Genomic DNA, 21969 nt, shown 5'->3' with positions numbered 1-21969 from the left:
ACAGAAACAGGCCCAACAGTTGGCACACAGCGTTTATACTTCAAATGTGGGATAGCACGGTGGCACAGTGGTTAGCATTGCTATTTCACAATACCAGGGACCCGGGTTCAATTCCGGCCTCGGGTCAGTGTCTCTGTGGGGGTTGCACATTCTCCCCGTGTCTGCGTGGGTTTCCTCCGGATGCTCCGGTTTCCTCCCACAGTCCAAAGGTGTGCAGGTTAGGTGGATTGGCCATGCTAAATTGCCCCTTAGTGTCAGGGGAACTCACTAGGGTAAATGCATGGGGTTATGGGAATAGGGCCTGGGTGGGATTGTGGTCGGTGCAGACTCGATGGGCCGAAAGGCCTCCTTCTGCACTGTAGGATTCTATGTCTATTTCACTCTTTCACCTCACCCCCATTCCCATCTCCCTCACACATGGAATTTACACAGCAATAGTGTGTTTATTAACAAGTGTTTCCAAACATAGAAAATAGAAGCAGGAGTACACCACAAGGATGAAAAAGGTTCACCACACCCTGGGTGATGAAATTTCTCCTCATCTCAGTCCTAAAACTATGATCCTTAGTTCCGGACTCCCCCACTATCAGGAACATTCTTTCCAAATCCATCCTGTCTACTCCTATTAGAATTTTAAAAATTTTAATAAAGATTTAAAAAACAATTTCTTGCAATTGGCCTCCAATTGCAATATTGCTGTAATTTATTGCATTCATTTTTTTCTTAAATGATATTTAGCAATTTGAGAAGTTATATTATTTTTGTGGACAGAGACTTGGACTAATGCGGGGAATTGCATAGCACAGGATCAGTTACTGAGAGTGATTCCTGCCATGAAGTGGGGCTGGTTTTTATCTGCAATTGCTCGCTCCCCACCTCATTAGTCATGCATATGCGTGTTTTGCATCGAGTCTCATGGCAGGGCAGGCAGGGAGTCAGGTGCTTCTCCTGTCAGGTCCGGTCATCATATTTAAAAGGCACCCGGATAGGCCTTCACTGACAGGAAGAAAGGTGAGCAGGAAAGGTAGTAAGCCGTGGCTCCTCTGTGTCAGTGATACATCCCTGGTGCATCTCCTCGAGGCAGTACAGGAAAGTCCTCTTCCCCGGGATGCTCTGCCAACTGACCACTGCGGCCTGGGAGGAGTTCACCAGGTGGTCAGCGCCTGTGGGTGCAGAGGAGGATCGACCTGCAGTGCAGGAAACAGGTCAACCCTATCCATGCCTCTAGGGGAAGTGAACCCCCGACTCGCCCAATCCACATCACCACTCGTTAGTGTTTGTCTCATGAGACCTGGGCATCGCTGGCAAGGCCAGCATATCTCTTGCCCACCCCCAAGTGTCCTTGACAAGATGGTGGACGCTGCCATATTGAACTCCCCCAGTCTATGTGCCATGCTGTTAGCAGGTCAACTGCAGGATTTTCACCCAGCTCAGTGAGTGCACAGCCATGGAGTGGAGTGCAGAGTAATTTGCATGCGGTATTGTTCCCATGTGTCTGCTGCCTTGTTCTTCTGGCTGGTAGAGCTTTGGAAGGTGCTGTTCAAGGAGCTTTGATACTTGCTGCAGAGAATCTTATTGATTGTGTATTCTGCTGCCACTGTGTGCCAGAGAGACTAAATATTGATTGTGCTGATGGGATGCAGTGAAGTGGGATGCTTTGCCGTGGATGGTGTCCAGCTTCCTGGGTGTCCTTGGAGCTGCACCCATCCAGACAGGTGGAGAATATTACCTCTCACTTCTCAATTGGTGGTTGGGATTTGGGGAGTTACAAGCTCAGTTATCAGCCACAGGATTAGGAACCTGTGACCTGCTCTTTCATCATACATGTTCACAATCCATCGATATGTCTTTATAGAGGAGAAGATGGAGAGAGACAATTTGGGAGGAGGGAAGTCTGAGTCCCTGACCCTCACTGCATTTGAACAGCAGGTTACTGAGCTAGCAGGGGAGGAACATGACCGTACCTGTGCCAAAAGCGAGGTCAGCCTTCCCAAAGCATCCAATGAGGAAGCAGACATAATCCAGACAACCTCGGAAAATCAAGGCGATTGATGAGTGCCAAGTTTGAGCGAGCCTGGGTAGTGACTCATTCTCTCCTCTCTCCATGCCTGGTGCCCGTAGGAAGAGGGTAAGGCCCGTCCCTGCACCCGACGTAAGCCCCACTTCACTGGAGGCTTCAGAGGAGGATGACGACAACTTCGCATTGGTGCAGCCATCACAGCGTTCACTCGCACCCTCCATCAACCCAGAGACACACACCTTGTCATTTATAGATTTAGTTTAGGTTTGGCCTCACACTCTGGTGGTCACCTCACAGACACGTGTCCACAGCAGGAGGAGGCAGGGACAGTCAAGATCTCAGGCACTCGGAGGACTGCTGGAGAAGAGGCCTCTGCTAAGTTAAAGTCAGATGATGAGCCTCTGGAAGCGATCATGGAGAAGAGGCTGGAGTATCAACGAGATACAGGGAAACATCAGGCAGAGGTGTCAGAGGCCCTCAACAGAGGGAAGACTCTGTCTGCATGCTGTCTGATGTAGTGGCTCTGACATGTGAGCACACCAAAGTCTCCATGAGGAGGATGGCAGATGCCATGGAGAACTTGGTCCAGCTCTGTGCCGGAGACGTGCTCAGACCTGCACTCCATCGCTGTAGCCATGGGGAGATTTTGCAATGGTTACACGAGAGGGGGGTGGGGCACTTGGACCTTCCTCCAGGTGCCCCTTCTCCTCAAGAAGTCAGGGAATGGCCCTTGGGCACCCAAAGGGAGGAGGAGCGCCTGGCAGATGACAAGTATTCACCCTCCACTGGTGTCCAGGCATTCCCAGTATCCTCTGCCTGTGACTCCATCTACTCCATCTGCTCAGGCTGAGGAGAGTGCAGCAGTCTCTAGCAGGAAACCCAAAGCAGGCTGGGGTCCTCCTGGCCTTGGACCTCCAGAGGACGCCTGCAAAAGTCATTGCCAACAAAAGGGCGTGTTAGTCAGCAGGCTACCTCCACCTCTGGTCCCGATGTTGGGGGAGCCCAAAACTAACTGTGGCGCAACAGAACCTAACACTGTATATTTTTATAAAAATAAATCCTCATTGTTGTTTCTTAATTTTAAACTGGATGTTTTTGTCTGAACAAAGACTATTAAGATGGCTCACTCTGTGTCTGTGAGCTATTGTCTGTGAGTCACCAGAACAAAGGAAACCACTTAGCGGTTTCAGAAATGTCGCACCTCATTAATTCTGATTTGGGGATTGTACAGCCCAACGTGAAGGCTATTTGTATTTGATAAACCGGCCTGCCAGTGGAGTCAATGCGCGAGATTTTCTGGGTGGCAGAGGCGGCCCAGCCATTGGCCACGGGCGGGATCTTCTGGTGTCGCTGATGTCTATGGTGTTTTACGTGGCTCGCCCACCCTGCCGCTGGGGAATCCGGCACGCGGTGTCGCCTTTGACATGGCCGGAAAATCCCGCCCTGGGTTTATGGCTGGGATTTTCTGTTCTTTCCCATGATGGACCAGCCAAAAGTTTGTTGATTTTGGGCAAGAATTTCTGATGATGCCTGTGATTGTTGAGGCTGGATTTAATAATATCCAGCATTGGAAACATTAGGTGGGATTTTCCCAAAAAAATTCCAAGTGTCACAAAAGTTTCACCCCGGTTTTTTCAGCGAGCTACTCCATGCAATTTTCCCACACTCTGTCAATTCTTTTGGCAGTAGGGGGTTTCATGCCTGCAGGGGAGGAATGTGCGAAGTCTAAGCTCACCAGGGAAGCTGGCTGCAGACAAAGAACAAAGAACAAAGAACAGTACAGCACAGGAAACAGGCCCTTCGGCCCTCCAAGCCTGTGCCGCTCCTTGGTCCAACTAGACCAATCGTTTGTATCCCTCCATTCCCAGGCTGCTCATGTGACTATCCAGGTAAGTCTTAAACGATGTCAGCATGCCAGCCTCCACCACCCTACTTGGCAGCGCATTCCAGGCCCCCACCACCCTCTGTGTAAAAAACATCCCTCTAATATCTGAGTTATACTTCGCCCCTCTCACCTTGAGCCCGTGACCCCTCATGAACGTCACTTCTGATCTGTGAAAAAGCTTCCCACCGTTCACCCTATCTATCCCCTTCATAATCTTGTACACCTCTATTAGATCTCCCCTCATTCTCCGTCTTTCCAGGGAGAACAAGCCCAGTTTACCCAATCTCTCCTCATAGCTAAGACCCTCCATACCAGGCAACATCCAGGTAAACCTTCTCTGTACTCTCTCTAACGCCTCCACGTCCTTCTGGTAGTGCAGTGACCAGAACTGGACGCAGTACTCCAAATGTGGCCTAACCAGCGTTCTATACAGCTGCATCATCAGACTCCAGCTTTTATACTCTATACCCCGTCCTATAAAGGCAAGCATACCATATGCCTTCTTCACCACCTTCTCCACCTGTGTTGCCACCTTCAAGGATTTGTGGACTTGCACACCTAGGTCCCTCTGTGTTTCTATACTCCTGATGACTCTGCCATTTATTGTATAACTCCTCCCTACATTATTTCTTCCAAAATGCATCACTTCGCATTTATCCGGATTAAACTCCATCTGCCACCTCTCCGCCCAATTTTCCAGCCTATCTATATCCTGCTGTGTTGCCCGACAATGCCCTTCGCTATCCGCAATTCCAGCCATCTTCGTGTCATCCGCAAACTTGCTGATTACACCAGTTACACCTTCTTCCAAATCAATTATATATATCACAAATAGCAGAGGTCCCAGTACAGAGCCCTGCGGCTCTGAGACGGCTAGGTATGTGTCCTGATCTCCCATATACTGTGTATAAGTCTGCAGAGTATATGGGAGATCTGTTAACCCCCTCCCACAACTCACATCGCCCCCCCCACCCCCTCTCTGATCACCAAACCCCCCACAGACCCCCCCATAGACACCCTGACATTGATACACCCCATGGAGCCTGCCACAGACACCCTCTGATCATCCCCCCCCCGACACACCCCGACAGATCCCCCCCCACAGACACCCACACAGACACCCATCACAGATCCTCCCCACTGACCCCTCAACCCCCCCCCAACAGACCTCCCTGATTGTTGGTCTCGTGATCGCTGCCCCACCACTTGCCCCCCCCACCCCCCGCACATGATGCAGAGTACCCCTCTTCCGTCCACTTCTACCGACCTCTCCCCTTCCCCATCTCGCTCTGCCCAATCTGCTCTGCCCCCAGGAGGTCCCGCTCCCTCATGCCCCATTCCCTTGGCAGTGCCAGGATCCCAGGCTGGCACTGCCAGGCTGATGTTGCCCAAGGAGCACTCCCACTGCTTCCAACCACCCGGGGTCTTCAATGGCCTCCGGTACGACCGGCAAGGCCATCATGTCAGGTCCCTATTGGTGGGGATATTATGTGATCCTCACCGGTAAGGACCTCCACCGATGAAGCCAGAAAGCTAGTTGAGGCTGGACAATTCCGTCCCGGGCTCACTCAACAGATTTAAATGAGTATATACATTTTAAACTATTTTCTGATTAAATCAGGAAAAATGGCCTGGGAAGATCGCAACTGGCTGGAAGCTGGGTGTGATTCTGATTTTTGTCTTCTGTTGAAATTTCTCGCCCCGCTACACTACCCGACCAGTGCAGCTGGGCGGGAAAATCGCATCCATTACTTTTCTGGCTTGCCTGTTTTAGACAAGACTATTTCCACACTATATTGGGGAATGCCAAAAAAGGGCCTCAAAAGCAGTACATAGGGCGAGAAAATTGGTCAGGTGAATCTCAGACTCTTCATCTGCGCAATTTTATTTTTGCATTGTGGTGTCATGCACATTATTCTTCAGAAGGAAGGAAATACTTTCTGGAATATTCCCCCAAAAAGACAAGTTAAAAATATTTATTATCAAAGGTGAAATTGTCTCCATGTTGTTAATATAAATTTCGATCCCATCCTGGGTTGGAAAATCCCAGTCAACAGTCTGAACTCTGTTGACTGCAGAAGGCCATGCAGCTTAGTGGAGATCTGCCATTTACTTATCTTATCTTTGGCTGACTGACCCAGTTAGCCGTCTGCATTTCAACCTCAGAATCATCATCTAGGATCAGGGAGGATATTGATCTCCATTTAGCTTAATGGCAATCAACTGAAGGCAAAAGGTAGATAAACCTACTTTTAGACGAAAAGTATTTCCTAACGGAGTCCGAATGCACTGTCAACCAAAGTGCCAGTGGGTAAGTGTATTTCTTTTGTGAAGTCGATGAGTATTGACCTTTCCAGTACTGACAAAGGATCATCCAGACTCAAAACGTTAGCTTTATTAGATTCAAGAAAGAAATAGAGATGTTTCTGATCAAAAACGGGATAAAGGGCTATGGAGAGCAGGCAGGAAAGTGGAGTTGAGACCAGGATAAGATCAGCCAGTTAAATGGCGGAGCGGACTCGAAGGGTTGAATTGCCTACTCCCGCTCCTATGTTGCTCTTCTCTTTCCACAGATGCTGTCAGACCTGCTGAGATTTTCCAGCATTTTCTGTTTTTGTAACTTTCAAGTACTGCTTAGTTCTAGATGGTGAACGAAACCTGCCGGCCATGTATGCCTCTGATGCGCTATTCAGACACGAGGCTTGAAGCTCAGTAAATGAAAGGCTTTTATTTACTATTAACGAAGCTACCAGAACTTATATACACTATCCCAGACTGAAGGGGTCCCGGCCAGAGCAGGGACTCTTATACCTCTCCCAGGAGGCGGAGCCCGACTGGGATGTGCCACAACACTACAGTACAAAGGTGTAACAACCCCACCCTAACCCCAACAGCAACAATAGCACAATCCAACAGTAACATATGTACATCCTTGTAGTACTGGCCAGCCCCAGGCTCAGCACTATCCAGTGGGAACCAACGATGGTTCACCACAGCCTCAAAACCAGAATTACTACTTGAGCTTATTGAATCTTTATGTGTCCGCCATATTTCTGTCTCACCCACTACGATTCCCATGGCGGGCGAGATGGGAAATTTTCAGCTTTTAATTTATTTTCAAATTATTGCTAAAACAAAACTGGCATTTGGAGAGAATGAAACCACTCAAGCATCATTTTGTCTCTTATTAATAGAACAAGGGATGATGGTTCTTTTAGTGTGGCAAAGACAGAAGATGTGTGTGAGAAAGCGATGAAGTGAGGGTTAAAGTGATAATGGAGTCTACTGTCTGGAGCACTATGCCGAGGACTTCTACCCCTCCAGAAACGGGAGAAGCTAGTGAGAAATACAACTAAGTTTGTGCTCAAGAACTCCTGAAGGTCACTAATAAGGAGCTTGTGAAATTTTCATCAGATAAATCAAAAAGTTACATTTTACTCTGCTCGGACTTGGAATGAAGAATCTGAATGAATGGGAGAATATTGAAGATAAGCACAGCAATGGCATAAAGTAGCACAGATCTGAATGATGTACATGTGCATGGATAACAGGTACAGATACTAGATCAACAAAGTTTCATTTTGTAAACTGAATCAACCGAACTTCTAGCCTCTACCATAGAATCCCTACAGTGCAGGAGAAGACTATTAAGCCCTTGCAGCCTGCACCACCCAGGCCCTATCCCTGTAACCCCATGTATTTACCCTGCTAGCCCCCTGACACTACACAGCAAGTTAGCATGGCCGATCAGCAGACACGGGGAGAACGTGCAAATTCAACAAATCACCCAAGGCAGGAATTGAACCCAGGTCCCTGGCGCTTTGTGGCAGCAGTGCTAACCACTGAGCCACCATGCCACCATATCCAGTCCTTAAGGAAAAAGAGCTCAGGTGTGAAATACGTTCTCTGCAGAGGCCCAGCACCACTTTGCCCGAACATGATGCCCACTGGGCACTTCCAGTGGGTTTTGTGCAGCTTTGCGTCAGGAAAAGGGTACAGTTGGGGTTCCCTAAGTCTACTCCAGAAAGCTGTGAAATGATACTGTCCTGATATCACACAGACAGCCCAATGTGAATGTGATGTCAGTTTATCAAATTCAGACCACACAGGTCCAGGCAACAAATTAGTCAATCACTCACCAACCAGCGAACAATAAGCGACAGGATGGATCTTGCACTAACTTTTCTTAAAGAGTCAAGTGTTTAAATTGCAGGTGATATATTATTTATGAACTTCAGACATTGCGAAGTGTCTGGAAATACTCTGGATTGTTTTGGAGGTGTTGTGGTTAGTTCCTGAGAGTCTAGATTCCCATCAAAAGATTCTGTGATTGGGACGATGTTTTACACAATGGTTATGTGGTTATAATAAATTGTGCTTTCTGTGATCTCTTTTGTCAACGTTCCCATATTTGTTTGCATAAGTTTAAGAAGTGTGAACTTTCTGTTATTGATACTTCAATGGTTGGTTTGGTTGACAGTTTTATAAAGTTGTAGGAGCATCAGTTTTGTTTTGCCAAAGACTTATGAATGGGTGTTTCTAAAGCAAGTTCACACACACCATAAGTGCTGTAGAATACAATGGTTCTGTACTCAGTATTTACTGGTTGAATGTGCATGGTAGGGCCATTAGTTGGCATGGATGGCATGAAGGGCCATGGGACTGGGTGGGACATAGGTTGGCATGGAGGGGGTATGGGAGACATGAGTAAAATGTTTTTAACGTAACTTTCAAAAAGTTTCCAAATATAGATTATGGTTCATGATTCCTCTGAGGTCCATGAACACTGAGTCATGGAGCAGCTGATCCAATGCCATGAAAATTATGAGGGCTAGGAAATGCTCTTCCCCTCAATGGAGCCGGCCAGGTTGAGAATGCAGGATGTGGGCTCACTTGCCCACATCCTCATTCCTTACCCTGCACCAGCACAAATTGGGGGTGCCAGGACGTGGAGTCGGGTCACATCCACCATTTTAAATTCCCTGACTCCGTTCCAATGCAGTTGGTAGTATGAAAGCTTGGGCCCAAGCTGTTGGGGATAAGGAGGATAACATTTTTCAGTGAGATGTAGGGTTGCCAACTTTTTTATCTGACTCCCTTTGTGAAGCTGCAAACTGCATATCTGAAATTTGTCTTCAATATTACCACAAAGTTCTATAACTCTCACTAACAAGCACAGCTTCAGAAAGTCTACATTTCCATAACGTGCATTCCCGTGATAGTGAGTTGTAAAGTACAAAGCAAATGGGTTATGTCCCAATCATTTCTAAACAAAATATGGAATGGCAGGGGCTTTATCATCACATTGCACCTAAGCCATGGCTGTGGGGGAAAAGACAACTTGTTGTGCAACAAAATGTTTGCTTAAAATATTCAAACAACTCAAGATCGAAGAAGGAACTCCAATCTTCTGTGGTCCTTTTAATGTTTTGCGGGGACAGGTCAAAACAATGAAGTGCCAGATTATTGGCTCTTTGGCATCTACATTATCCTGAGGGTGGCATGGTGACACAGTGGTTAGCACTGCTGCCTCACAGTGCCAGGGCCCCGGGTTCGATTCCCAGCTTGGGTCACTGTCTGTGTGGAGTCTGAATGCTCTCCCCGTGTCTGTGTGGGTTTCCTCTGGGTGCTCCGGTTTCCTCCCACACTCCAAAGATGTGCAGGTTAGATGAATTGGCCATGCTAAATTCTCCCTCAGTATACCCGAACAGGCGCCGGAGTGTGGCGACTAGGGATTTTCACAGTAACTTCATTGCAGCCCTACTTGTGACACTAATAAATAAACTTAAAACTTATAAGCAACTATGAAGGATGGAACCAAATCAGGAAATGACCTGAAGCAGTTACAATGTGTATGAAATGAGGTGATGCTAAAACAGAGTGACAAAACCAAATGCCAGTGATGAGCATGTTCACTCACTGATACTAACAGCAAATATGACATGATGCCAAATGAGTGCGTCTGCCTTCTTTCCTTGGTTTTGGAAATGTTGTTTGTGTAAACACTATTTCATAGTGATTCCATTACAGTGGGATGTGTTGTTTTTAATTAACTGACAGCTGCTCGGTAGGAAACTTAGAAACCAGTGAGCATAAAATAGTGGAAAAATTTTAAACTTTCCAAATTCTCCAAGCAACAATTGAAGTACGTTCACTTCCAAACAACGAGAATAGTGGAAAAAATACAGGAGCTAAAGAAATGGCCTGAAGTATATCGGTATTACGATACCGCACTTAAGATCATTTAATATTAGGATAAGACTCGAATATATAATCCAGGCTGAAGGCTTCGTAGGTGCCATCTTGCCAATGAGATATTTCATTACGGACAAGCTGTTGGGATGTAAAAGGCTTCCTGGCACGTTTGGAAGAAGGTGTTGGAATTCTTCTCCTCTCCTAACCAACATTCACCCTTCAATCAATACCACTTAGTGCAGATTAGCTGGAAACCCATCTCATTTGTTGTAAAGTGGGACCATACTGAGTGAACACTTGCTGCCATGTTTGTCTACACAACAACCTCACCACTCTTTCTCTCCCTTGAGGTTTTACTTCACGAAGGTATTTATTTATTTAACTTTGAGAGATTCTGAGGAGATATAAGGCACTACAAATTCAAGCTATCTATTTCTTTCACTCATATCATTTTTCTATTGATATACGATAAATGTGAGGGCCGTTTCAACCTCTTCCTATGGCAATGAATGAGTGATGGAATTTACTTCCCATTTCCCACCAAACTTTAAAATAAGTGTTCCTACGTTTCTGATCACTATTTGTCATTTTATCCCCATGATTATTTCCAAATTTATTCCCTAGTTACTCTTGAACTGAACTAGGCCATCTCAGAGGGCATTTAAGAGTCGCATGTAGGCCAGACCAGGTGAGATTTTCTTTTCTAAAGGACATTAATCAACCAGCTGGGTTTTTACGATGATGAACTTTTAATTCCAGATTTTTAAAAATATTAGATTCAAATTTCATCAGCTGCCATGGTGGGATTTGAACCCGGGTCCCCAGACCATTACCCTGGGTCTCTGGATTACTACTCACTTTATGGGGGAATCTTCCTGTTCCGCCTGCCACGGGAATTGTATTGGGCGGGGTGGGGCAGACCATGCAAAGGTCCAGTGACATTGGGCGGGATATTCTGGTTTTGGGGCGAGTGTGGCTGGAAAATCCCTCCCTATATCGCTTTGGAGCCATTTTGTTTCTTCCTAACTGTTTGCATTGCTACCCGGCTTTGCATCATCAGCAAAGCCAGATCTCTGTCAGTTCCTCTAAGTCATTACTATAGGTTTGAGTTAGTTGAGGTGCCAGCACTACTTCTTCCAGCATTTTACTGGTGATAGCCTGTCAAATTGAAAATGCTCTATTTATGTCGAATCTCTGCTTCCTGTCCATTAACCTATCCTCTATTCATGCGAATATATCACCTCCAACTCTAAAAGCCCTTAGTTTGTGTAATAGCCCTTTTTGTGTCACCTTATTGAATGTCTTTCCAAATATACTACTGGGTCCCCACTACTTACCCTACTAGTTACATGCTCAAAAAGCTCTAATAAATTTGTCAAACAGGATTTCCATTTCATAAAACCATGTTGACTTGTTCTAATCTTTGTTTATCCATCGATTAAAATCCAGATCAATCACTGGGTATACAGATCTCATCTTTTTTGACAGGTAAATAGCACAAATGACGTTAGTAAATCCAACGCAAAGCACAAAATCAGCCAGCTGTTTCAGAGCAAATAAAGGTGAATGAACAAATAAATTGTTGACTTTGTAGGAAACCACTGGAACATTTGTTAAAGGAACATTTTTGGTCCCTACTTTAAAGAAAAATATTACATAAGTCATGAAGATGTTGCCCTTGATGTTTTTGGTGTGAGGGGGAGGGGGGATGAGGTAGCACAGTGTCTACTATTTTAATCATCGAGAACTATTATTAGCCAGAGAGTCATAGAGGTTTACAGCATGGAAACAGGCCCTTCGCCCCAACTTGTCCATGCCGCCTTTTTCTTTAACGACGAAGCTGGTCCCAATTGCCCGCGTTTGGCCCGTATCACTCTATACCCCATCTTACCATGTAACTGTCTAAACACTTTTTAAAAGACAAAATTGTACCCGCCCCTACTACTGCCTCTGGCAGCTTGTTCCAGACACTCATAACCCTCTGTGTGAAACAATTGCCCCTCTGGGCCCTTTTGCCTTTCTCCCCTCTCACCTTAAACCTATGCCATCTATTTTTAGACTTCCCTACCTTTGGGCTTTGGGCTATTAGCGCTTTACAGAGGGAGATTGGTGTTGAATCTAATAATTACTCCACTTAAACTTGAATTTTTGATTCCAATAGTTGCACCTTAAACTAGTGAAAAGGAATACAGTTAGACATACGTGGTCAAAGAAAGTTTATTTATTAGTCACAAGTAAGGCTTACATTAACACTGCAATGAAGTTACTGTGAAATTTCTCTAGTCGCCACATTCTGGCGCCTGTTCGGGTCAATGCACCTAACCAGCGGGTCTTTCAGACTGTGATCATTTACTGCTTTATAACATACTATTTATTTATTTTTAGGTGAGAAGGGTGATAACGGGCTACGAGGATCTTATGGCAAAAATGGAAAACCAGGAGGGCCTGGAATGCGGGGTCCAGCGGGTTCAAAAGGTGCAAAGGGAAATACAGGAAAGTTTGGGGAGCCATGCAAAGTATACTACGCTGCTTTCTCCGTTGGCCGAAAGAAAGAACTACACAGTAACAATTACTACCAGATATTGGTGTTTGATACCGTGCATGTCAACCTGTACGATCAATTTAACATGTTCACAGGGAAGTTTTACTGCTCCATCCCAGGCATTTATCACTTTGGCCTGAATGTCCACACCTGGAATCAGAAGGAAACCTACATGCACATCATGAAGAATGAAGAGGAGATTGTCATTCTCTATGCTCAGCCCAGTGACCGCAGCATCATGCAAAGCCAGAGCATCATGTTAGATCTGAAACAGGATGATGAAGTCTGGGTTCGTTTGTTTAAGGGAGAACGGGAGAACGCCATCTTCAGTGATGGCTTTGATACTTACATCACCTTTAATGGCTACCTGATTAAACCAAGCAGTGAGAAATGAATGAACAACTAAATAAGCAATGTTTCAGTTAATATGGGACTGTTATTAGAAAACAATAAGGAAGCCCATCGAAGGGAAACTCCAGGATTCTGTTTTTAAAATTGTTTCATGTCTCTTATCTTGATTTATAGTAGCTGAAATCCTCTGAGCTGCTTTGTATGTCCTTTTAGCTCCATTGTTAGTAGTATGAAGCTGCCCTTCCCAAAGCTCAGAAAGTTGAATTCATTTTAGTGGCTCTTTTTTGGCTCCAGCATGCTTCAGTAGTATCACAGAGACTGTTAGAATGATCTCTGTTGTGGAGTTCTGTTCTTCCAGGGAACACAGTGAGGCTTCAAACCCCCCTGCTCTTTTCTGTAGCTGCCATTAAGGTCTCTAAGATCAGTATGGTTATATTTTACTACACCTACTCAAGCAACCTGCTTTTATAACCTGCATGTCCAATTAGTATTGTGCTGTCAAAATATGAGACGACTAGGAGATTAGTGAGTTAGTGTCTGTAATTATCTGAGTTGCAATGCACAAGAATCCTTGTGGGACGGGATCCCTGCAATTACGGCAAAGAGTCTGTTCTGTTGCTGGCAAGAGGGGGCAATTTTAACCTAAGCCATGGAGCCAGTTGTCATCCTCCTTTTGAACTCCATTCCATTTGTTTATTTATTCGTGAGACATGGGCGTCGCTGCCTGGCCAGCATTTATTGCCCATCCCTAGTTGCCCTTGTTCAGAGGGCAGTTGAAAGTCAACCATATTGCTGTGGCTCTGGAGTCACACGTAGGACAGATCAGGTTAGGACAAAGAACAAAGAACAGTACAGCACAGGAAACAGGCTCTTCGGCCCTCCAAGCCTGTGCCGCTCCTTGGTCCAACTAGACCAATCGTTTGTATCCCTCCATTCCCAGGCTGCTCATGTGACTATCCAGGTAAGTCTTAAACGATGTCAGCGTGCCTGCCTCCACCATCCTACTTGGCAGCGCATTCCAGGCCCCCACCACCCTCTGTGTAAAAAACATCCCTCTAATATCTGAGATATACTTCGCCCCTCTCACCTTGAGCCCGTGACCCCTCGTGAACGTCACTTCTGATCTGGGAAAAAGCTTCCCACCGTTCACCCTATCTATCCCCTTCATAATCTTGTACACCTCTATTAGATCTCCCCTCATTCTCCGTCTTTCCAGGGAGAACAACCCCAGTTTACCCAATCTCTCCTCATAGCTAAGACCCTCCATACCAGGCAACATCCTGGTAAACCTTCTCTGCACTCTCTCTAACGCCTCCACGTCCTTCTGGTAGTGCGGCGACCAGAACTGGACGCAGTACTCCAAATGTGGCTTAACCAGCGTTCTATACAGCTGCATCATCAGACTCCAGCTTTTATACTCTATACCCCGTCCTATAAAGGCAAGCATACCATATGTCTTCTTCACCACCTTCTCCACCTGTGTTGCCACCTTCAAGGATTTGTGGACTTGCACACCTAGGTCCCTCTGTGTTTCTATACTCCTGATGACTCTGCCATTTATTGTATAACTCCTCTCTACATTATTTCTTCCAAAATGCATCACTTCGCATTTATCCAGATTAAACTCCATCTGCCACCTCTCTGCCCAATTTTCCAGCCTATCTATATCCTGCTGTATTGCCCGACAATGCTCTTCGCTATCCGCAAGTCCAGGACGGCAGATTTCCTTCCCTAAAAGACATTAATGAACCAGATGTGCTTTTCCGACAATGGTTTCATGGTCATCAGTAGATTCTTAATTCCAGATTTTAAAAAAAAATTGAATTCAAGTTCCATCATCTGCCATGTCGGGATTCGAACCCAGGTCCCCAGAACATTAGCTGAGTTTCTGGATTCATAGTCCAGCGATAATACCACTAGGCCATCGCCTTCCCTTTAACTTGGCCTTAAAAGGCCCTAAACATAAATTATGGCTCATCTTCCAAATACAAACACTGTGGAGGTGTGACTGAAGGGACTTTATTCTGTTTCTAATGTTATAGTTTAGCTAGTGAATGTCATCATGAAAAGTGACACTGGGGATGTGTTCTCACAACTCCGAGATTGAATTTGGGACCTTCCTGGTTTGCATGGGGCAGTAGCCTCCCTGCCCACTGAGCCACGTGGGGGGAAACTCAACTTTTATATTTTCAAATACTGTACCAACATCATTTATAACACACAGCATAACATAATTGACTTCATTGTACAGTAATATTGGACGGGGTGCAAAACTATTATTCCACTTGCCTCGCTAGTTACATTGAAATTACTCACAGAGGTAATGGCCGGGATTTTCCAGCCGCGCTCACCCCAAGGACAGGAAATCCCACCCGAGGTCAACGGACTTTTGCATGGTCCGTATACCACCTGCTATGATTCCCGTGTCAGGCGGGAAGGGAAAATTCTGCCTAATGCCTAAGATCCCTGGAGATTCCCATTAAATAAATAGCTTTCTTTTTGTTTGTCAGTCTTTCTGTCAACTCTTTTTGTTGTAATTCTATTCACTTTTTAGCCAAAAGAATTGTGACCTTGAAACGAAACAGATTATATTCATTTATCAAACTCAATTTCTGCAACAGCAAAGCCGTCCAGCACTTAAGCTTAGATTTTTCCAATTGGTCCACATGAAAAATAAACATTACTTGGTCAAAACTTAGTAGAAATCAGAGTGAGGCACCACGGCCAAATCCTTGCCTATTTATTGTTCACGAATGTAGGGGGCTCATCTGTATGCTTGCTTCCAGTTAACTGCTTCAACTTGGCAGGAAGCAGAGTGAACCCTGCTACATTTATGGACATAATTGTTATCATAATGTGTAGCCTATTTTGTGGCATTCAAGCTGGTAGCTATTTTGTGCAACTCTCGTTATGTAGTTCACATCAAGGTCCTGTGATACTTCAAGCTAAAAAGAGCTGTTCTCAGCTGTCCTGCGTGCCACTTCCTTTGGCACAAGTTCTACTGCATCATCTGAAAAGTAGGGCATGTTGTTGAACATCTTTCAGATGTTGGGAAATTCCAAGGAAGCTCACTGCCTTAAAAACAAACCACAAGAGCTGGCCATTTAAGTTCTGCAGACTCAATTTCCAGTCTTAAAATGGACAAACTCTCAATCACGGGGCTTTACAAAGCCAGGGACTTTCCTTTTTGTATTGAGGCTGATCACAGAATCACAATAATGGGCGCTCCACACTAAAGGCTGGGCAGCTGCCATTCCTGCATCTTCTAACGTCTAGCATTCCTAATTGGTAAATTTAGACTAGAGTTTGCTACTGTAACAAAGTTAACATACAACATTTGCATGCGCAAACTACATTAATCAACCTGTAATTTTTCCACTATAGTTTTGTGAATTGATGGGCAAATAAAAATATGATTCAGTAAAATGGAAACTTATCCAATTTAAGCCTTAAGTATCAGTCCCTTTTATGTGGATGTTAATTGGACTACAGATAGCACCATAAGTTGCCTGTAATTATATTGATTTCCATTTTGACCATGGGTTTAATTCCGCTTGATTTCCCTTTCAAAATAATGGGTGGAATTTTCCCTTCCCGCCCGCCGCGGGATTCGTAGCGGATGGGGGAGCGGACCATGCAAAGGTCTGTTGACCTCATGGAATCATAGAATCTTACACTGCAGGAGGAGGCCATTCGGCCCATCGAGTTTGCACCAACTACAACCGACCCAGCCCCTATCCCCATAACTCCATGCATTTACCCTAGCTAGTCCCCCTGACCCTAAGGGGCAATTTAGCATGGCCAACCCACTAACCCACACATCTTTGGACCTCGGGCCGGATTTTCCAGTTCTGGGGTGAGTGCAGCCGGAAAATCCCGCCCAAAATCTTATTCGACACGTGCTATTTATGCAAAAAATAACCCAAATTATATCGTGCAAAAGTATATTTGTGTAAGGCTGTTTTTTTCATAACCTGCAGAGTATTTTCAATAAATTACAGAAAGGTGGAGATGTTATTTGTCTTCTGGAATCTGGCAGCCATCTTTAATATGGACTGATTTAAATAAAACAAATAACACACTGAAAGCACAGTATGTGAACACATGCTGTGAAAATCATAGAATCATACAGCGCAAAAGAGGCCCTTCAGCCCATCGAGTCTGCACCAACACATTAGAAACACCTGAACTCCCACTTAATCTCATCTGCCAGCACTTGGCCCATACCCCTGAATGTTATGACATGCCAAGTGTTCATCCAGATACTTTTTAAAGGATGTGAGACAACCCACCTCCACCACCTTCCCAGGCAGCACATTCCAGACCGTCACCATCCTCTGGGTAAAAAAGCTTTTCCTCACATCCCCCCTAAACCTCCTGCCACTCACCTTGAACCTATGTCCCCTCGTGACTGATCCTTCAACTAAGAGGAACAGCTGCTCCTTATCCCCTCTGTCCATGTCTCTCATAATCTTGTTTACCTCGAGCAGGTCACCCTGGATGATTTATGTCAGTTCTGGGGATAGAGCAAGTTCCAATTGTGAAACCAGTTGGTCATGATCAAATGTAGCACAAGACTGAGGCAGAGTAAAGGACTCTCTGCCCAATCTCAACAGTGTTGCTTTATCTGCAGAAGAGTGCAATCTTCTGCATCTAGATGAAACTGCTCAGAATAATTTCAAATAGGGTCCTTACAGCCAACAGTGATGAAGAAGGTTTTTATCACATCAGGATTGGTCTTGATTTTGGTACCTTTCTTTTCAGGCTGACTACCCGTGATGTGATATATAAGCTATTGAGCTGGATAAATGCCAACCCTAAACATTGCATTAGGCTAAATTACGGCTCTTCTTTCAAATACAAACACTGTGGAGGTGTGACTGAAGGAACTTTATTCTGTTTCTAATGTTTGGCATTAGCTAGTGAATGTCATCGTGAAAAATAACACTGGGGTGTATTCTCACAGATGTGAGATTGAACTTGGGATCTTCCTGGTTTGCATGGGGCAGGAATCGCCCTTCCCACTGAGCCATGTGGTGGAATTTAACTTTCACTTTTTAAAGTATTAACGCCATATATAACATGCAACATAACATAAGTGGCTTCAATAAGCTATTCGGGTTTCAATGGTCTGAATTGTGACCATCAGAATATAAATGTTGTTTCCTGAAGTCAACCTCAAGCTCTTCATAAGCTTCCCATTATCTTTTTAATATCAAAACAGTGTTACAGGGTGCAGGATTTTCCCTGCAAGTTTCCTCCTATCCCGGTCTTGGCAGGAGTGAAAAATCAAGTTGGCCACCTCTGCGATGTAATATCATGCAACATCACTTCCATAGTCCTGCCACTTGATTTCAGCATTGTCTCTACTTTCCCACTTTTTACACAGTCTCATAAATTTTATGACACAGGCTGGGATTTTCCGGCCCTGTTGCAGTGGGACCCGCTCGCTGCTGGAGATTCAGTAGCCCAGCCAAAAGACTGGATGATCCCAGTGGCGGGCAGGGCTGGAAAATGGCGTCCATAGTTTCTGCTGACTTTCCATTGCTTCAGAAATGCTGAATTATTGCACTCCCTTGTTGTGTGACAATGTTCTCGTATTGTGATACTGCTGTATTCTCTTTATGCAAGATAAACATAAAACGAGTATTTAGCAAAGTGTCAGCTCTGCTGAGAAAACTGGTGTGGAAGTCGCCAGCTCCACTGGACAGTTTTCTCTCTGGATCTTCTTCCTTTAACTGCAAAAAAAAGAGTGGGCATGGTTTGCGTCATCACGCTAGCAGAGCAGGGGCTCTTAGAGCTGGGAACAGACTCCACAGAGATCAGTGCGCCCACCTGGCAGTGCCAACCTGGCAGTGCCAACCTGGCAGTGCCAACCTGGCAGTGCCAACTTGACAGTGCCAACTGAAAGTGCCAAATTGTGCCAGGGCAGTGCTGGGGGCATTGCGAGGGCAGTGTCTGGCCATGTCCCTCCCCTCCAGGGGCTATACAGGCCTTTGCACCCCTTGAGGGATCCCCTCAACAGGTTCACGTCTGGGTGAACCTGTTGTGATCATGGCGGCGAGGTATAAAAATCTTGTGGGGGGGAGAATCTGGCGGTGGGGGTTTTTGATTACATTTAAATTTATTAAAATGTATTAAAATCAGGTTAACACGAGGGGTGGCAAAAATTAGAGGTCGTGATCTCGGTGGTGAGGTTCACGATTTCCATGTTTCGCCAGATCTTGAGCCCCCGCTGATGATCTCGCAGATTGTGTCCGCCCACTGAATTAGCATTATATACAAACCATATAACATTGCCATTACCATTGCTCATTTCTCATGTAACAGCTGAGATTTATACTGTACCTTTAACATAATAGAACGTCCCTAGACATTTCATAAAAGACAAAGCTTGACATGAGGCACATAAGGAGATATTAGGGCAGATGATCAAAAATTTGGTCAAAGAAGTAGGTTTTAAGGAGCATCTTGGAGCAGGAATCAGAGCTAATAGGGTGGAGAGGTTAATGGAAGGAATTCCAGGGCGACACAGCGGCACAGTGGTTAGCACTGCTGCCTCACAGCGCCAGGGACCTGGGTTTGATTCCCGGCTTGGGTCACTGTCTGTGTGAGGTCTGCACGTTCTCCCCGTGTCTGCGTGGGTTTCCTCGGAGTGCTCTGGTTTCCTCCCACAGTCTGAAAGACATGCTGGTTAGGTGCATTGACCCCAAAGGCGCCAGAGTGTGGCGACTAGGGGAATTTCACAGTAACTTCATTGCAGCATTAATGTAAGCCTTACTAATAAAGAAACTTTAAAAAAAACTGTCAGGGACCAGCCAGCTGATTGCACAACCACTTGTGGTGGACGGATTAAATCAGGAATGCCTAAGAGGCCCAAATGAGAAGAATGCAGATATCTTGGAGGCTGGTAGGGTTGGAGGAGATTACAGAATTCTGGAAGGGGAAAGGCAATGGAAGAATTTGAAAACAATGGTGAGAATTTAAAAAATAATAATGCTTAACCAGCAGCCAATGTAGGTCATCTAGCACAGGGGTGAACAGGACTTGGGGCAAGTAAGGACACGGGCAGCAGAGCTTTGGATGGCAGCATGCTTGCATTGGGTAGACTAAGCGAGACAGTTGTGCGTAGAAATAGTCAAGTTGCATTCACATGCCATTGTTTGTCTTGCCATAGATTCTGAAGATCTAATTTCTGTGAATATTTGTGATTATTGCAGCATTAAAACCACTTGTCTGAAAAAAAACATTTGTTTAGTCTGATGAAAATTATGAATTTAGAACAGACCGCTTAGTATGAGGAATTAAGTTAAGGTGAATGGGATCGTGTGGACAGGGCAATAATCACATTGAAGGGAAATACTGTGGATGCTGGAAATCTGAAATAAAAACAGAAAATGCTGGACATGCTCAGCAGTGTGGAGATGCCGGCGTTGGACTGGGGTAAACACAGTAAGAAGTTTAACAACACCAGGTTAAAGTCCAACAGGTTTATTTGGTAGCAAAAGCCACACAAGCTTTCGAGGCTCTGAGCCCCTTCTTCAGGTGAGTGGGAATTCTGTTCACAAACAGAACTTATAAGACACAGACTCAATTTACATGAATAATGGTTGGAATGCGAATACTTACAACTAATCCAGTCTTTAAGAAACAAAACAATGGGAGTGGAGAGAGCATCAAGACAGGCTAAAAAGATGTGTATTGTCTCCAGACAAGACAGCCAGTGAAACTCTGCAGGTCCACGCAACTGTGGGAGTTACAAATAGTGTGACATAAATTCTGATTCTAGGATCGCATGATAAAGACTCAGGAGGAAAAAAGCAGAAATATTTATGTGAAATAGTGTGACATAAACCCAATATCCCGGTTGAGGCCGTCCTTGTGTGTGCGGAACCTGGCTATCAGTTTCTGCTCCGCGACTCTGCGCTGTCGTGTGTCGCGAAGGCCGCCTTGGAGAACGCTTACCCGAATATCAGAGGCCGAATGCCCGTGACCGCTGAAGTGCTCCCCAACAGGAAGAGAACAGTCTTGCCTGGTGATTGTCGAGCGGTGTTCATTCATCCGTTGTCGCAGCATCTGCATAGTTTCCCCAATGTACCATGCCTCGGGACATCCTTTCTTGCAGCGTATCAGGTAGACAACGTTGGCCGAGTTGCAAGAGTATGTACCGTGTACCTGGTGGATGGTGTTCTCACGTGAGATGATGGCATCTGTGTCGATGATCCGGCACGTCTTGCAGAGGTTGCTGTGGCAGGGTTGTGTGGTGTCTTGGTCACTGTTCTCCTGAAGGCTGGGTAGTTTGCTGCGGACAATGGTCTGTTTGAGGTTGTGCGGTTGTTTGAAGGCAAGAAGTGGGGGTGTGGGGATGGCCTTGGCGAGATGTTCGTCTTCATCAATGACATGTTGAAGGCTCCGGAGGAGATGCCGTAGCTTCTCCGCTCCGGGGAAGTACTGGACAACGAAGGGTACTCTGTCCACTGTGTCCCGTGTTTGTCTTCTGAGGAGGTCGGTGCGGTTTTTCGCTGTGGCGCGTTGGAACTGTTGATCAATGAGTCTAGCGCCATATCCTGTTCTTATGAGGGCATCTTTCAGCGTCTGGAGGTGTCTGTTGCGATCCTCCTCATCCGAGCAGATCCTGTGTATACGGAGGGCTTGTCCGTAGGGGATGGCTCAGCAGATCAGGCAACAACTGTGGTGGGAGAAACAGAATTAACGGGGAGAGTTATAAACTAAAAAAACCCCGAAGAATATGGTTTGCTTGAGAGGCTAAAGTGTCAAAAACATGAATCCTGACACAATCACACTTCTAACCTGCCGACACGTAAAGATGGAGGAGGGGTGATAGAGGCTCGGTAACAAACTCACTTTAAGGAGATGGATTGGCAATTTAAATATTATAATTAGGCTGCGAGACTAATTGTTACACAACATTTGAAATTTAACTGTGAACAACCAGCTTTCTTATGTCCTGGGAAA

General features: G+C 45.5%; 1 protein-coding gene across 2 annotated transcripts in view; it reads left to right on the top strand.

Moving 5' to 3' along the window:
* c1qtnf1 (C1q and TNF related 1) overlaps nucleotides 1-20577 on the top strand; it is a 38770-nt gene extending 18193 nt beyond the window's left edge. For both annotated transcript variants that reach the window (XM_078225538.1, XM_078225537.1), the window contains exon 3: nucleotides 12486-20577. In XM_078225538.1, coding sequence (XP_078081664.1) covers nucleotides 12486-13036 — 551 coding nt within the window. In that variant the 3' untranslated portion in view covers nucleotides 13037-20577. The remainder of the gene's footprint in view (nucleotides 1-12485) is intronic.
* The last annotated feature ends 1392 nt before the right edge of the window (nucleotides 20578-21969 follow it).

Source organism: Mustelus asterias, chromosome 12, assembly GCF_964213995.1.
Source record: "Mustelus asterias chromosome 12, sMusAst1.hap1.1, whole genome shotgun sequence".
Taxonomy (NCBI): Eukaryota; Metazoa; Chordata; class Chondrichthyes; order Carcharhiniformes; family Triakidae; genus Mustelus; species Mustelus asterias.
The sequence above is the reverse complement of the archived record's forward strand: the minus strand, read 5'-3'. Positions and strand labels throughout refer to the sequence as shown.